At 33.3% G+C, this 18,085-nt stretch overlaps 1 protein-coding gene across 6 annotated transcripts in view; it reads left to right on the top strand.

Annotated features, from left to right (window-relative positions):
- DCUN1D5 (defective in cullin neddylation 1 domain containing 5) overlaps positions 1-17,458 on the top strand; it is a 35,608-nt gene extending 18,150 nt beyond the window's left edge. For all 6 annotated transcript variants that reach the window (XM_037841238.1, XM_037841241.1, XM_037841242.1 and 3 more), the window contains 4 exons: positions 1,087-1,195; positions 1,281-1,385; positions 2,903-3,005; positions 5,884-17,458. In XM_037841238.1, coding sequence (XP_037697166.1) covers positions 1,087-1,195; positions 1,281-1,385; positions 2,903-3,005; positions 5,884-5,939 — 373 coding nt within the window. In that variant the 3' untranslated portion in view covers positions 5,940-17,458. The remainder of the gene's footprint in view (positions 1-1,086; positions 1,196-1,280; positions 1,386-2,902; positions 3,006-5,883) is intronic.
- Positions 17,459-18,085: the final 627 nt, after the last annotated feature.

Genomic DNA, 18,085 nt, shown 5'->3' with positions numbered 1-18,085 from the left:
AGAATTCTTTGCTTAGTTAGGGATCCCAAAGATTTTCTTATATATTTTTGTCTGGAAGTTTTCTTATATTTTCATGTTTTACATTTAGGTCCATATTGGGTTAATTTCTGTACAAGTTGAGAGTTAGGTCAGAGTCCTTTTCTTTGTCTATGAGTGTTTGCCTGGTTCCAGCACCATTTGTTGAAATATTTGTTCTCCATTGGATTACTTTTGCAACTTTGTCAAAAATAAGTTGGGAATATTTGTATGGGTCCATTTCTGGGTTTTCTGTTTATTTCTGTTGATCTGTGTGCCTTAACCCTCTACCAATATCACACATTTTTGAAATCAGGTATACTGTTTTCCAAAATCATTTTAGCTATCTAGTTCCTTTGCTTTTCCGTATAAATTTTAGAGTAATCTTCTCTGTATCTATAAAAAAATCTTGGTGAGATTCTGGTTAAATGGCATATAAAGTTGATGAGAATTGACATCTTTGCTATTTTGAGTCTTTCAATCCATGAACAGTATACTATTGCTACTGAGACCTTCTTTCATTTCTTTTATCAACCTTGTGTAATTTTCAGCATACATGTCCTATACATATTTTGTTGTGTGTTAAATCCTAAACTTTTAAAACCACTCATGGCTAATCACTTTCACCAAACTTTTGCCTAAAGAACCTTCCAAAGAAATACGTGATGGAGGCCCAAAATTTCATTTGTTTTTCCATCTTACTAGTTTTACATGTGGTAAGAGCACACAGTTTTATACATCTCTTTTAAAAGATATTTGTGATTTAATATTGGAGTCTTTTGGTTTACTTCTCTGTTTTGTTTTGTTTTAAAGAAAAAAGCGTTGCAGTGAACCTTGACTGCCAGGCTCCCCCTGAACACTGCCCCTCCCCCTTTTTTAATTGTATTAGTAGATACAAGGTGACAAGTTTGTTATTGTGAATTAGTAAATCAGAGAATTTTAATCCTAAATTAACTTCATAAATGCACTCATTTTTCTCAGTGCATTCCTTCTCACCCCCTAAAGGGGTTAGAATAAAGATACCTTTATTTAATTTTCTTGATTATATAATTTGTTTGATTTTGATTTAAGGTGTGACTGCACAGAAAAGTTACAGAACAAATTTGACTTTTTGCGCTCACAGTTGAATGATATTTCATCATTTAAGAATATCTACAGATATGCCTTTGATTTTGCAAGGGTAGGTGTCATTTCCATGTTTAACAATTTTAATATGTTTTCATCTTGAGGCCACACTTAGGAAAATTTTCTGACTTATATTTTAGGATAAAGATCAGAGAAGCCTTGATATTGATACTGCTAAATCTATGTTAGCTCTTCTTCTTGGGAGGACATGGCCACTGTTTTCAGTATTTTACCAGTACCTGGAGGTATGTATGCTTTTTTATTTTGAAAATATTGTTTTCAACACTTAACGAATTACGAATATACCTTCAATTGAGGGAAAACAAATATTGGGAAAAGTGTGTTAATGTGTACTTTCTAGGTATTTTCAGTGTGTGCATATCTGCTGCTATTTTTAGATGTGAATTCATGTGTTACTGATAAATTCAGTGCATAAGATTTTTTTGCTGCCCCCTTATATATTTCTTAAAATATGTAACAAATTATATATTTTAACATATACATTCTTTATGGAAGGTTGGTTTTTCAGAATTTGGCAAGAGAGAATTGATGCTAATGCACAATAGTGCACAAGTGTTGTGCTTTTTAATCTGGTTTATTTCTGTTACACAAGGTCTTGGGCTGAAATCCATTGAAGATAACCAATTGTAGTAATAAAGCTTTCCTTTTCTACTTAGCTCTATCTAAAGAAATAGAATAAAGCTTTAATATTTATGCCCTCAAATGTGAGAACCAGCTAAATAGTATACTTAAATGTGCTAATTACTGAAAAAAAATGAAAGAGTACTTCTGAATTAGTAAAGCAGCTATTCCTTACTATAGGCAGCAATTCTAAGATGCTATCTTTTTTTCCATTGTTTTCTGTCTGCTTTTCTATGTGTTTTTGTGCCTTTTTAATGACATCTGTTTTGTATAGTTTCACCATTTCTTGAGTACAGATGCTTTTTGCTTTGAAAATAATTTCTCCTAAAGCTGATTGTTCATCATAGTAACCTCTCCTGTGTAGTTAAAACTGTGATAAGAAATAATGGTATGGAAAGGTCTTGTGTGAATGGATTTTGGACATACTTAAATCTTAAACCAGCAAAGTAGATGTCTTTGATAGATTTACCTCCTATTAATAGTTTTGGGCAAAAATAACTTTCACTGAATGTAAAATATTCACCTCTAAAGGAAGCTGAGGTAAGCAAATTAAATATTTTTCAAATGCTTGTTATGTGCAGGGTGCTTTACAAACATCTTTTTAATCTTTTAACATCATTTTGAGTCAAGTTTCATTCCAATTTAGCAAACAAGGAAAAGGGTCCTCTTAATTAAGTAACTTTCCCAAGGTCACTCAGTTAAGTAGCAGAGCTGGAATTTGAACCCAAGCCTATACTTTTTCCTCTGCCTTTGAAGATGCTAACTTCAAAATGTGGTTGAACAGTGAATCTCATGTAAAAAAGTGATTTACTGGAAGGTAGCACAAGGGAACTTTCTGGGTAAAGGAAATGCTGTATATATGTTGGTTGATCTTGGTGGTGGTTATACAAGTATATACATAAGGAAATTTCTTGAGTTTTACCCTTAAGATTAGTACCCTTACTGTACTTTTTATTTCTCAAAAAATAAAAAAAGAAAAGAATAATTTAACAAAGAAAAAGGAATAAATGTTTAAGGAAAGACCAAATCACACCCAAAAATGGTATAACTAGATTTACTAAATCAAGCCCTATAAATAATGTTTATTCTGTAATCCAAATATTTATCTACTTTTCCATAGCAATCAAAGTATCGTGTAATGAACAAAGATCAATGGTACAATGTATTAGAATTCAGCAGGACAGTCCATGCCGATCTTAGTAACTATGATGAAGATGGTGCTTGTAAGTATAGTATGTTGTTTTCCTATGAAAATAAAATTCTTAAAAATGTTAAGTGAAAATATACATGTGTGTAGCATTAGCATGAAGACTTTAAACTTCTTAACAGTAACTTTATTATGTAATAGTCTATGTATGTGGCAGGGGGTAGAGAGAGAACTTAGATTCAGCAGTATTTTTTTTTAAATGCTTTTTTTTATTGCGAACTTTAGCATATATACATAACAGTGGTAACTTTCAAAGTATGATTTAACAGGTAATTAGAGGACACATTTCAAAGAATGTCATGGGTCACAGTTCCACAACTTCAGCTGTTTCCATTATTGTAAAATATAACATACATACAGAAAGGTGTTAGCTTTTGATGTACAGCTCAACAAGCAGTTATATAGGTAATTTCAACAGTTGTTATGGGTTACAGTTCCACAGTTTCAGTTCTTTCCTTGTTATGCAATATAGGGTATATACAGAAAAACGAAGACTTTCAAAGCACAATTCAATGAGTAACTATAGAGCAAATTTCAAGCAATGTTATAGGGTACAGTTCCACCATGCCATTTACCTCCTTCCAGCTAGTCCAACACCCCAACATCTAAATATATATATATATTTATATAAAGTTTCAGTATTCATAGACCTTTGTTAAATCTTTTCTTATTTGTTACTACCCCTTCCTCTCACTTAATCTCTTTCTCCATCTTCAGGGGTGTCAAGGCAGTGAGCACCCTAACTTGTTCATATTAAAAGGGGGTGACTACAGTATGGGGAAGGGAGCTGCATCTGATTGTTGTTCTTAAAGAGGCTGTTGCTTCTGGGTTTTAGAACTTGTCTAGCGTAGGAACACTCTGGTGGATTTAAGTTTCTGAGAGATAAAACTTAGTGTGTGAATATTTTATAGAATCTCAAGTAGAACCTGGGTATTTGGAGAGTACTTTTGGTAAGGGCATGGCATACTGTGGCCAATTGGGATGTCTAGCTAGAGCTTTCATAAGAGCAACTTCCAGGATAGCCTCTGGACTCTGTTTGGGATCTCTCAGCTAACTGTGACCTCAGTTTGTTACCTTTCTTTTTTCCCCCTTTTGGTCAAGTAGGCATTTTCAGTCCCTCACTGCCGGGGCCAGACTCATTCCTGAGAATCATGTCCCACGTCGCCAGAGAGATTCATTCCCCTGGGAGTCATGTCCCTCGTTGGGGGTGGTTTTCAATCCCTTGAGATTCAGCAAAATTTTATAATCTAGGCTGGTAGATGAAATGTTTTCAAATCCTCAGTAAACAATTATTGCAGCTAAATTTAAATTGTAATTTCTACATTTAGAGGCTAAAATTCTGCTTAGCCTCATGTCTTTTCTGGCATTTTCCTATGGAAGAAAATAACAATCATGATTTTAGAAATACAAAAGCAAAATATCAGTTACAATAGAAAGAGCTTTGAAGTTATTGTCATTCATTCGCAATATAGCAAATAATGTCAAAATGACTTCCTTTAATAAATTGATCCAGTGAAATAGTCACTGATTTTCAGTGCTTCAAATTAAAATATCTGTCTGCACTCTTCAGTGGAAAAGCTTGAATGCCATTAAATAGATCTTTGAAGCAGTGATCAATTAATTGGATAAGCCAAATTAATTCTTTAGACCTCTAAATTAAGTTTTCAGTTCCCACCATCACTTTAGTTGCATGTGTCATTTTAATATTCAGAAGGGTTACGTGGAGAGGTGCATATTTTTAAACATAAAATTATGGATTTATTTCTGTGACACTGAAGAAATAAAATACTGAAGGCATAACTTTATTTCTTCATGTATACATTGTGTCCTCTCCTTACAGGAAGGAATAAAATTTAATAACATTTTAAAGAAGCAATGCTTTGTAGCAGTAAACTGGCAGCCAGAAGACTATATATGGCCTGCAGATGTGTGTTTATGTATGTTTTGAGCCAACATTAAAAACTAAGATATATTGTATAAAAGTATAACTTTCATCTTTGTTTGAAAACAGAAAAAAAAAAAAAAAAAACAGAAATTCTGACAAAATTGCGTTAAGATACCTGCATAGAAATCAGAGGCTGGAACCAAGTGGTGGCTGCCACCTTGTTTTGGACTTGCTTTCCAGTTTGCAAGTCTATGAATGCCAACACCCAGGCTGTTTGTCAGTTGCCATTATTGTGTTTGCTCTGCTGTTAAAGTAGAGAAATATGTCTATTGAAAGCAAGAGAAAAAAGAGAGCAGAGAGTTGTATGTTTCAAGAAAAATAGGACAAACATAATTTTTTTGTTGCAATGAGCTTTCCTACATTAAAAATAAATAAACACTGTGCTACTTAAATTATCTCCCTGGCTACTGTAAGGATGAGTTTGTACCCCCTGCATTATAAAAATAGTTCTCAGTTTATTAGTCAGGTATTCATTAGGCAATTGCTTTGTGTTCAGCTCTGTACTAGGTCCTGCTACTAGAACAAAATAAGTCTGTAATATGACCAGTACTCCTCAGCAAGCTTACATACTTACTGGGAAGATAACATAGAAATATTATCTTGAGCACTTCAGATTGTTTAATAATTAAATGGAAAAATGCTATGGGGAATTAGCAAAAGGGAGACATTGGTATTGGCTTAGTTATTGGAGGAGGATTCATGTAATGTTTACACCTTGAGAAGGATGTTCCTATAAATATCCATTGTGGAAAGTCCCTTTTGTCATCATGGGCAGAAAAGAAAAGGCAAAAAGACAACACTTTTAAGTAGAAGAGGGAAGATAGAAGCAAAACACCTGAACATGGGCAGGTTCAGGCTTCTGTCATTACAGAGCGCATGGGGAGTTTGTTTTATAATTGGAGAGGTGACTTCAGTGAATTCTAACAAAAAATGTTTATTTCTTTTCTAGGGCCTGTTCTTCTTGATGAATTTGTTGAGTGGCAAAAAGTCCGTCAAGCATCATAGCAAGAACTATTGTGAAGAAAATGCAAACCTTTTGATTCCCACGTGTATACAAACTAATGAAATGAGGAAAAAAAAATCCAAAGGGTGCATTTTCATTCATATCAAAGACTTCTCATAGTACTTTTTTTCCTTTTTTTTAAAGGAAGTTTTCTTGTTACGTTTGATGGGCATTGAGCCACACCTCTTCTGAGACTGAATATTGAAGTTTTTGTTTTGAGTTATGTTTATAACATTTATTTCAGAACAATAAAGATTCAGATTTGTGACAAAGGCCTTAAAGTGAAGATGTCCCTTGAGTGTCAGAGTGGTATTTATTTTTGTAAACTTGAATTCCTGATTTTTGAGGTTCTAACTCACTATGAATTTGTGGAATTTTTAAGACTTTAAGCAGTCTTAACATTTAGCAATGTAGTCTGCTGGTGTTATGATTCATTCATCTCCTATTCAGCTTTAGGAAGAATAACTATTGGCCTTTACTCCTGGGATAATGATTTCCTGATGCAGCTAATCAAAAACATTTCTGGATATTGGAAGTGCTACAACTTTCAACTCTGGGTTTTTGTAAAAGCTGCTGTGGTCTTATGCACCTATAGTTGTCTTATCTGAAGAGTTTAGAAATGGAAAGATTATTTCCAGTTATTTTGTTTCTGACCATTAAATAGTGTTAATAAACATAAATCAGCATTGCAAATGTGTATTCTTAATGTGAATTTTATGTTTCTGTATTTCTGTCAGTTAAAAAGTCCAGTTTATATGTGAAAGAGCAAGATGTATATATTAATAGCCTTAAAATCAGATAGCCTTATGAGAGAACTAGGACCAGTATTGAACTTGCATCATCATCATCATCGTTAATATTGCTTTAGTGATATATTAATGATCTGTTTAACTGTCATTTTGTGGTATAAGGAGTTCTATTGAGAGCATTTTTTTTCATCTTAAGAGAACATTAGCTCTGATGTGGATTTAGTTAAGATTTATAGGAAAAGAAAATAATAGAATAAAGAACCATGAAAGCATTCTCTCTGTGCATGACTGTGCACAGCTAATTGCTAATGTGAAATTATGAAAGGATTTATTGGTATTAATCGCAGTATTATTATTTTTACAATTTTCTGACTGATAGCAATAAAGAATCTTGAGGAAAGGGCAGCTTTTTCTAATTTATGTGAAAGGTATCTTTTGGACTAATAGCAGGGCTGTTTGTACATTCCTTTTCAAGCCATTCAGAATCCTAATGATATGAAAACTTTGTTCACATTCACTCTAGTCAACTTCAGTAACATTACTAGTTTCATTGTATGAGTGGAGAGAAGTAAATAAGGACATAATAAGTACATTTCCATAATAAGGACATTTCTGTCAGGAATTAGGGTAAGGATGAGGGTTATATTTGATGGTGAATTTGCTTAGTGAGTGATTTTTGGTATTGTTTACTTAAGGAAGAATAGCATTGTAAAGTTTTTTGTTTGTTTTTTGAATAATGGGCTGGGAGAATGGGAGAAGATGATTGCCAGTGTTTTATTTGTCTTCTTAATGAAATTACTTTGTACAACTTTGTAAACACTGATTTAATAGTGGAAAACAATTTTTTTCCTTAATGTCTTATAGATAAGGAAAATTTTCCTTAAATGCTTCTCTTATGTAGTAGAATCACTAATTTATTAGACCTGAGCATACCAACAGTGTTACGATTAACATCATGACTGATGTTTTAATATAAAATACATTATATGGAAACATTTACATTTTTAGACTTTTGAATCATTTAAACTTAATTGACTGTTTTGCCCAAGGCAAAAATGCTGAACTTGAAGAATATTGTCCATATTGTTTAATTCCAGAACAATTTAAGTGAAAACTTAGAAGGTGTCAATTTATAGTCTGAAATAATGGTAATATCTTTGTCTTCTTTGTTATTTGATTAAAATAAGGAACACTAAAAGCTGAGAAATGACCTTACAAAAATAAAATATATGAAAATACTTACTTTGCTTACTTATCCAAAGAAATCTTTAAGACTTTTTGAGTCTGAAAATAAAATGGAAATTTACCTTCTTTCCTTAAAGTCAGCAATCCAATCCTACCCAGCCAATGCTTGATCTACTCTTCTTGCTTCATCTATTTCTCTTACCTCCTTAGAGTCACCTACTTTTAGACAAATTTACTCTGGCTCATTCATCAAGCAGAATGTTGGCTATATCTCTTATTGTCCTTCTTTTCTTAATTTATATTTGAACAATGTTTAATTTATTGGGAAACTATTATGATTAAGAAGTAGTATTAGCAAAGAGGACAGTCTTAAGGAGCCTGCAGTGTAAAAAAGAAGTCTCCTAACTTCTGTGGCTCGTCTTTTGACTACCTAGCTTCAAGTGCCTTCCAGGAATACTGCTGTAAAATTTTCAGAATTGTTTCCTTTGTATGGAATGAAATACTCTACGGTGCTTTATAACATGGAGAAAACTTGCTTCTTATAGACTAGCATACAAATGTAATACAACTGGAAGAAAATAGAGCCAGGTATTGCTTCTCATCTTTGATAAGATGGAGAGGCTGCCGCATTCTTTTCCACCCCACCTCCTGCCCATCTCCCACTCCCCATGCCTTGTGGCCAATAATTTTTAATAAATGTATCTTTAGGAAATTGCCAGAGATTCAGTTAACATAGTGTGCTTAAAAAATGGTGCGTTGCTGCTTGCTGATCTGAATCTATGTTACCATGTTTGTCTTTTATTGTTTAATGATTTGCTTCTTAAATGCTACTGATACTTATTGACATAATACATTTTTTACAGTAATAGTATTTTTATGTATAAATTATAGGTTTTGTTGATTTGGGTTTTACTCTGAAGTACTCTTAAGTATTTGTTAAACTGGAATTTGAGGGTCTTCTTTGGTTATATTAGATTGACCCTGAGTAGTATTTTTCTTAAATACAAATGCCTTTTCATCTAGTAAACCAAAAATTATCTTAACAATATTGAATGCCATCTCTTGGGGGGGGGGGTTTAAAAATAACTAGTGTTTTTAAGGAGTGCAAGATACATGGAGTAGCTCATAGTCAGAAGACATGAAGTATATTGCTAATGAAATATTTCACTTTGAACTAAGTATTTCTTCAACAAAACATGTGCTTTTGCCTAATTGCTAGTGTGAAATTATGAAAGGATTTATTGAAATATATGCTTAGTTTAAGGAGCAGGTAGTAAGAATGCTTACTTAATTTGTTTTACTTCCTTCTTGAAGTGTACTTAAAACTGTTGTGATAATAATAGACTGGTATAGTTTAGTTCTAGTCTAAAGCTTTGCAGCACATCTCTTATGTGATTCCCAAATGTCTAAAGCACTAAATAAATTGGGGGAAGTTTTAATACATAAGTGTATTTCTTTGTTCAATTCAGAGAAAAGACAAAATTATCTTTCTTAGTCTTATTCTTAAAAAGGAATTCTCTTTTCTTGAAATAAGTCTCAAAATCATCACAGGTAAACATTTCAAAGAAGGGATCATTTTCTGTCTAGGAGAAAAGAGAAATAGTAAAATCTCGTTAATTTCTGCAATGAGAAAGCTAGTCTGAATTATTGAATTTTCCAGGTCATGTAATTTTTTAATGCATGTAGTTGTATTCCTTTCATGATTATTTGGTAACAACCAAATTAAGAGTTTGCTTTAACGAATGTATAAGACTCCTTTTTTTATTAATAGACCTAATTACCTGTGAGTAGTACAATGGAAACTCAAAAAGTGATCTGATTGTATGGTAAACTGCTATAGATAGTGGAAAGATAAATTTCTGCCCCAACACTTGTGTGAATTATCACTAATATTTAATTTTAGAGATTATACTAATGAACTCTTACTTCATTGGAACAAATCTTTTGACTTTTTAAAGCACCATTTATTTACCTTTTCCCAAATACCAATCTTAGTAAAACTGATCATAAATTTTTATTACGCTCAGCTTAAAATCTTTCACATCCTGTAAGTAATGATAGTGCTTTCTTTGCTCCTTTCCTAGACCAGTTTCTTTTTCAGATGGATGAGACATTTTGTTCCTTGTAATACATTAGAACCTTTTACTAAATCACTCATTTTTGCCTGTGTTTTGATTTACCATGTGTTAAATATTTTTTCAAACATAATATCTAGTAACACTCTAATAGGTTAGATTTTAACATGAGTATTAAATCTTGTCTTACAATGCCAATTTTATTGTAGTTTTGTTGTATTTATTTTATGGATCTATGATCTATAAATGGAAAAGTTACAGCAAAACAGTTTAATTAAAAATTTCTTAGCTTCTCCCCAAATTGTGTAATTTTGAATAAGTTTTATTTTTCTGCTGTTGACTTTGTTAACTTTGCTGTTAGTGTTAATGAAAAATTTTCTACATACTTCATGGATTGGTTTTAAGTATTAAGTAAAACTTGTGGATATTATGAAATATTCAAATTTCATACTAATAATTTTTCAAAGCTAATAAGGAAAATGGATATGTATAAAGCCAGATTCCCCACCCCCACCCCAAAACTAGGGAGCGTGTGTTTGTGTATAATTGGGTATTGCTCACAATTTACTTCTCTAGGAAATAAAAGCCTTCATATATTTGAAAGTAGAAAGAAAATTTGCTTTCATTTGATTGCTGCCAATTGAATATGAACTGTGAAAGATGAAAGACTTAATTGTTTTATTTGAACAGCTTGTCATTTAAGACTAAATTTTATTACTTTATCAATCTGAGCATAATTAATTTAGAAGAGTATTGAATCAAATGAAGGAAATTTACTTAGAGTACTTTACCTGTACTATTCTATCATGCAAATGAAATGGCTTATAGCTAGTCCATATGAAGTTACTTTTATCTACAAATGTAGAAATGTCATTTGTTTAGGGCTCTACATTATTCATTGAAGTTATTTTGAATATTGAGAGAGAGTTTATAGAAGTAATATCAGAGGATCCGGAGTTCAGTTTCCTCTTTGCCATGTCCTAATTGGTTCTCTTGTAGACAAGTCACTTGACCTCTGTCATCTTCAGTTTCCTCATCTGTAACATAGATAATGATATTGCACCAGTGTTAGTGTTAGTAAGTGCAAATTGCAATTTCAACAAAGACAGTTAGTTAAAATAGGCCTTTTTTTCCCCCAAGGAATCTTACCATCCAGATAGACAGAAGTAGCTGGGATTTCCTATTTTCTTTTTCCTTGTGTTTTTGTATTCAAATTCATTCATATTCTTCTTAGACTAAATGATTCAGTAAATCTATAAGCCAAGCAGTGTTCTAGGACTGAGTATATAGCAGGGCACAGAATAGACATTCTCTGGCATTTATGGGTTTTTCTTTTTAATTGATAAGTAAAATAAATAGTTTTATCACATGGTTACAAATTTATTGAGGGAAGATAAGTCAAGGAAGAGGTCTGGGAGAATGTGTTACATAGGGTTGCTATTTTAAATAGAATGGTCACTGATAAAGTGGCATTGGGCAGAGAGACCTGACAGGCAGTGAAAGATTGAGCCATTTGGATATATGGGAAAAGAAAATTTCAGGCAAAAAGGAAAATTACATGCTAACACCCTGAGCTACTAGTGTGCTTGGTATTTTCAAAGAACAGAAAGGAGATCAGTGTGGCTGGGATGGCTGGAGTGAGCAAGAGGAGAGTGTTAGAAAATGAAGTTAGAGAGATTGGGAGTAATGGTAGTGCCTGATCATGTGAGGCATTGTAGGCAGTTTTAAGGGCTTAGACTTTTATAGAGTGAGATGGGAAGCAATTAGGGTATTAATCAAAGTAAGGTTGGAAATGGAGATATTATATAGCAGCGTAACATAATAGTACAGATGAGAAGTGGTAGCTTGAATGAGTGCAAGGGCAATGGACATTTAGTATGAAGTGGTCAAATTCTGAATATATTTTGAAGGGCAGGGTGTGAAAGAAAGGATAATCAGCAATGACTTGGTTTTTGACTTGAAGAGCTCCAAGATTAAAGTGGTTGTTTACCGATATGGAGAAGACTCAGAGGAGCAGCTTTCAGAAGGAAAGATTGAGAGTTTAGTTTTGACTGTGTTACAGTAAACATCTCTGTTAGATATACAAAGGGAAATGTAGAGTAGTCAGTTGGATATTTAAGTCGAGAGGTCTTGGCTGGAGATATATATTTGGAAGCCATCAGAATATAACAGTATTTTAAGCCAAGACATGGAAGAAATCACCTAGGAAATAAGGGTAGCTAGAGAATTGAAGAAGTGATTCGTGAAATTAGGGTTGGCTTTTGTGAGTTTTCAAGTGAAAAAAGCCAAACATTTACTATAATGTTACAGAATCACTGAAATCTAAAAAGCAAGGTTGATGAGTTACCAAATATATAAGCAAATGGCAAATTAAATTAAAGGTGGAATACCATTTTATTAATTCTTGCAAAGAAGTGTTTTGTTTTGCAGTCATACAGTGTAACATTGTCAGAATGTATGTGGAGTGCTAGTTTTCCTGGAAGAAGAAAATAAAAGCTGGTTCAATTTGATAATTTTAGCACTAGAGGGCAGGCTTGCTTCTAGATTGTGAAGAGCTATGTATGGATTAATTTAGCCAAACACAGTACCTACATTCAGTTCCATTTAATGAATGTACTTGATTCTCAAGTAACAAGTTTACAGTCTCTTTTTTCTTTTGCTGGTAAAACATAAAATGAGACTAGTAGTTGATATTTAGGACAGGAAGTTGACAATATACGTTTATGTATTAAGTTCAAGGGAACTCAAGTGTAGCTTACTACATTGTATTTAGACCTGATATAAAGGGCCCACCACACGTGTAAATGTAAGAAAATTTGAAGCCAGTTAGAACAAACCTCGGACATAAAAATTTATTCAAGAAATATATTGAGCTGTTACTATGTTCTGGGCACTGTGATAAGAGTTGAGGCTACAAAGATGATTAAAATATAGTCCCTGCTTTAAATATGCTTTGGTCTAGTATATTATAGTACTTAGTATATTGTCCTTTACCTGTCTTTTCCCCAATAATAGAAATCTGGACTCATTTATCTTTGGTACCTATAAGTGCCCATCACAGCACCTGGTACTTAGGTTAGTTTTTAGTTTGTGAAAAACATGAATGAAAAGACAGGAAAAAAATAAGAGCAGAATTGGAACCTTTTCAAAAACCTATTTTCTTTTCACACATTCTTCTTATAGTTAGGGAGACTTTCCTTTTATTACCATGTTTATAAATGGTTATGGAGATGATTCTAGCTCTCCCTCTTTGCTCCCACCCCTCTTTTTAATAGTCTCCATTCCATGATCAAGAACAGTCAGTAGAAATAACTGACTGACAACAGTAGAGAGTGGGGGTCACTGGAATGGAGAGGAAAGAAATGTGAAGATGGGCAGCTCTTTCTGGTTGTATCTGTTGAGAAGTTTTGAGATGCTAAAATGGAGGCTTGAAATGTTCTCTCTTTTTCCCACTTTTCACCCTGAAAGTTTGCCCATACATGGTCCTTACTCTTCCAGTTGTTTTAGGGTTCCTACTTCTACATATTGGATCCTCAGTTTCCTTGCCATAAGATAGTTTTGAGGATGAAATGAAATAATGCATGCAGAAAGTATTAGCTACTCTGTTATCTGGAAAAACAGATCCATTGGATTTTGTAAGATGAATTTGTGTCCAAGAAATATTCATTACAAAGTAGAATTAAAATAAATGGGAAAAAAATACGTTGATTCACAAAAACAGATATATTTAGAAATGCAATTGTCTTGTAGGAGATTAATCTGTATCAATGATATAAACTAAATTGTATTATTTGCTCATTTTGGTCAGTATAGTATCATGGTCAGCTCAAGGGGATGTTAAAGATGACTAAATTCTATGATCAATGTAGAGTGCTTAGCACATCACCTGGCATCAGGTAACTAGTGCTTAGTAAATCTTAGCTGCTGTAGCTGGCTTTAAAGAAAAAGGCCAATTTTACCTCATAGGAAGGGCTCTTAATAAAAAAAAAAAATTTTTAAGGTAAATATTAAGAATTATAAAACCAAAATACTATAATGTCTTAATGGGGAACATTTCTTATTACATTATCTGATTTTATTACAGCCAGTCCTTTTTTAAAAAAATGTAAGTAGCAGAAATTCTTTCCAAAAGCTACTTAAAATTAGAAGCACAATATGTCAAACAGAAAGCTAACTGACATGCTGTGGTTGATGTGAGGAATCTTCCCTACGCACCATCCTCACCCCCACTATCACTTCTGAGAAACCTCAGAGGAACCCCTAGATATCTGACTGGGCATGTTTTGAAAACTGTTGCTTCCGTTGTTGCACCTTGGCACGTCAAACACCTGAACAAAGCAATGGAGGAAACTTCAGATCTCTATTTAAATTTTTTTACTTCATTCTCCTTATAAAAAGCCAAAAGTGTTACTGGCTTTGTTTTAATCTAGAAAAAGATGAGAAATGTCAAGTATCCTTGGTAATGTTTTATACTAGAACTGTAATGGTTAGGATAATTCTGTCTTAGGTTCATTATCTAGAGTTGGTCTAAAAGAGGGTGTTATGTAAGGACTACCAAGAGAGATTTGGAATAGATGAATGAATGTATGAATGAATGAATATCGATAGGATGAAGCTTCACCATGGTTCCATATTACATAGCTTAAAAAGAGTATAATTCCCAGTCTCACCTTTGAGGATTATGATTCTCAAAGGGGAGACAACTCTAAGAGCAGGGACCATGTCATTCATAGGTGTTCCCTACTTTGTGTCCACATAATACGGAACTAATAGATGTTTATTGAATGAATGAAAAAATTTCCATGTCTATTTCTCCTAAACTGTCTATTTTTCCTAAACTGCAAGTTACTTGAAAGACAGGGATCATGTTTCATTTATCTTTGTATCCCTAGTGCCAGCATATCGCCAGCAAATTTGGAGTTTGATTATTGAATTAATCAACGAATGAATGGACAAATATATGCATATATGTCTAAAAAGTTTATATAGCTACATTACCATTAGACTAAGATTCTTGAGGGTAGAAACTGCATTTAGCAGAGTGCCTGACACATAATAGTTTGTCAAACATGTTTGCAAAAGTGAGAAGAACTTAAGTTTGAGTAGTGCCAGAGTAGTCTCACATAGCCTGGCACAGTATCTTTTAAGTAGACAATACAATTATTTCATGATTGAAGATATCAGAGATTCCACTAAGCATTTTCTAAGTATCAGTTGAGTATTATAAATAAGCTGTAGAGTTCAGAAGAGGGAGAGTTCTGTGGACTGAAAACGTCAAGATGGCTTCTCAAAGCAGGTTGTTTTGATGAGGGTAGGGTATACTTTGAGCAAACGCAGGTGGCGCATCTTAGGAAACGTGAGTAGGACAATATAATTTTAGACCTTGAGTTGGGTAGAGGTCTTTGAAAGCCCACCTGAGAAGTTTGGACCTGAGCCAGGAAGTGGTAGGTAGCTACTAAAGACTTGAAATGAAAGTGGGTTTTGAGGACATTATTTAGACAGATGGAGAGGAAAGAGACAGGGAGCAAAGAGATAAATAAAGAAGACATAATAATACTGGTGCTGTGGGAATTGCCCTGGGCTTGGAGTTAAAAGATCTGTTAGGGTCCTTGCTCTGTTACTTCCTGCCTGTGTGAACTTGAACAGGTTACTTTAGCTCCTTTTTCCTCTCTGTGAAGTAGGGGTATGATTGATATGCATATTGATAATTGTACTTAAAAATGTGTGTTAAATGCTAAAACTAATGCTGTGCTTTAAATGTAGCAGGCTCGGAATATTTGTTCAATGACAAAGAATAAATGATATTGACTAATGAAAAGAATAGAGCCACTGGAATGTCAACTCCTGCATCTGCCAGTAAACCTATTAACTCTTACGGGAAGAAAAGTAAATTTGTGAAGCCACTGAATCTCATGATCTGAGGAATGACTTTTAAGATAAGTTGGAAATGCCAGTGAGACTCTAAAGTTATGTCAGAGGTGAATAAGTCATGAGTTTTTCATGTTAACGTTATTTCTAAGGTTGCTGGCTTTTGAAAGAGGCAAACCACAAGATAAACAATATAGAAAAGCTTAATTAAAAAAAAAAAACCAACTTCCTGCGGATGGGTGCTTCATTTGCTTTAAATGATTGCCTTACTAATGAATCTTTCTTTTTTTTCTTAAATGGTAAATTGTTTTAAATTTTAGTCATAAGATAGTCACATTGACTCCTCCAATGTTACAAAAATAATTGAAAAAGTTGACAGGCCACCAGCTAAATAGGGGAAACTGATTCTTCTTTGATTTAGAATGTGTCAATCTATAATAGTAAGTTCAGTCTTTAACTTTATGATGTAAGATTGGATTAATGAGAACTTGTAGCACCTCTCTTTGTCTCTGGAGTACTCCATATCTCTGCCATCTCAGGTAGTCTTTGAGGGTTTTTCCTCCCTTATTCTGGGTCTCATTATTTTTAAAGAAATAGTCTTTCCTCTCTGCCAATTTTCAAACCACTACCAACCTTGTTTGTATACTTTCATTAGAGTGTTGAAAACACTGTAATAGAATAGTACACTTGCATATCTGTTATCTTAACTAAACCATGAAGCTTCCTGAGAGCAGGGACTGTGTTTTTTGCTTCTGTTTTGTTTGTCCAGTGCCCAATAGTGTCTACAGTATAAGGAAAGCACTAAATAAATGCAACAAATGAATAAATGAAAATGAACAGATAAATAACTGATATTGCTTTTGTGAGATTTCTAATAATCTTTTGAGTATTTTCTTTTTGTTCACTGGATGGCAGATGTTATGCATAGCCCTATTTTTAATGTTGATTTACTATTAAAGTAATTAAACAAATTAAAACAAGAAGTGCATATTATAACAATGACACTTCTGCCTCTCAAGTTGACACAGATTTTACAGATTAATAGTGCCCATTTTTCATAAGAGTATGGAAACAAGAATTTTTATACTTTGTTGGAGGGAGTGTAAATTGCCATACATGGTCTTTTTCTGGAAGCCATTTAGGAAGATATATTCAAAAGCCTTAATAATCTTCATAACCTTACACTCAGTAATTCCATGCCTAGGAATTTTCATATCCTCCCACCCAGCAATACCAAGCTAGGAAGTTATCCTAAAGAAAAATTTAAAATTTTCAAAAGATTTTTATCATAAGATAGTTTGTAGGTAGGGAAAAAAAAAGGAATCTAGTTGTTTAACTATAGGAAATGGGTTAAATAACTGTAGTATAGTCACACAATGGAGTACTATGCAGCCTTGAAAAATCCATACTATTTTATCAAAGGAAAGTAAAAAACAGGTTTTAAAGGAGTGTATTCAATATGATAGTGTTTCAGAAATGTGTTTGTGAGTGTATAGGGAAAAGATGGCTGTACACAAAAATATGAAAAATGATAGCTTCTTGGTGATAGAATTACAGTTTTTTTAATCTCATCTGTATTTTCTGTGATAAAATCAGTATCACTTTTGTAATTTTAAAAAGTCAATAAAGATTGTATAAAGAATATGTACTTTGTCCACTGCTGATTTTACACATCTACTTAGTAAAGAAAGAGGAACCAACCTTAAAATATGAATGTCCACCTGCACCTAAGTCTGGCAGACCATTTTCCCTACCTGTCTGTCCCTGTTGCCCATGGTAGTTACATGATATAGTGGGGACCTATATAGCAGTCACAGAGATTAATTCATTTAGAAAATGTTTGTTGAGGGCTACTATGGTCCAGGAACTTGGGATCCAAGGGTAAGTGCCAAAATACTGAAGTCTATTTTTATTTTTGGAATTTCTTTTTAAAGCTAGAATTTAATAAAGAGTATTTTGTCCAACCCTCACTCTTCGGAGACAGGGAAAACAGATCCCAAAGAGATTTGCCCAAGATTGAATAGATAGTGTATGATAAATCCTAGACTTAATTTCAGAAATTCACGTTCTAGTCCAGTGCTCTTTCTAGTCACTTGGGCCTCTCTTGTTTCGAAGACTGTAAAACGATAGATTCTCAAATTTAGGAAATATCTTGAATGTGATGCCTGTATCTCTTCTACAACATTAATTAGTAGCCCTAATTTGCTTCACTTTGTCTCATTGAACTTGGGGTTAACAAAAGCTTCATATCTATGAGTATTCTATATTAGT

The sequence above is a fragment of the Choloepus didactylus genome, chromosome 6 (assembly GCF_015220235.1).
Source record: "Choloepus didactylus isolate mChoDid1 chromosome 6, mChoDid1.pri, whole genome shotgun sequence".
Lineage (NCBI taxonomy): Eukaryota > Metazoa > Chordata > Mammalia > Pilosa > Megalonychidae > Choloepus > Choloepus didactylus.
Note: the sequence above shows the minus strand (reverse complement) of the source record. Positions and strands in the feature narration are given on the sequence as shown.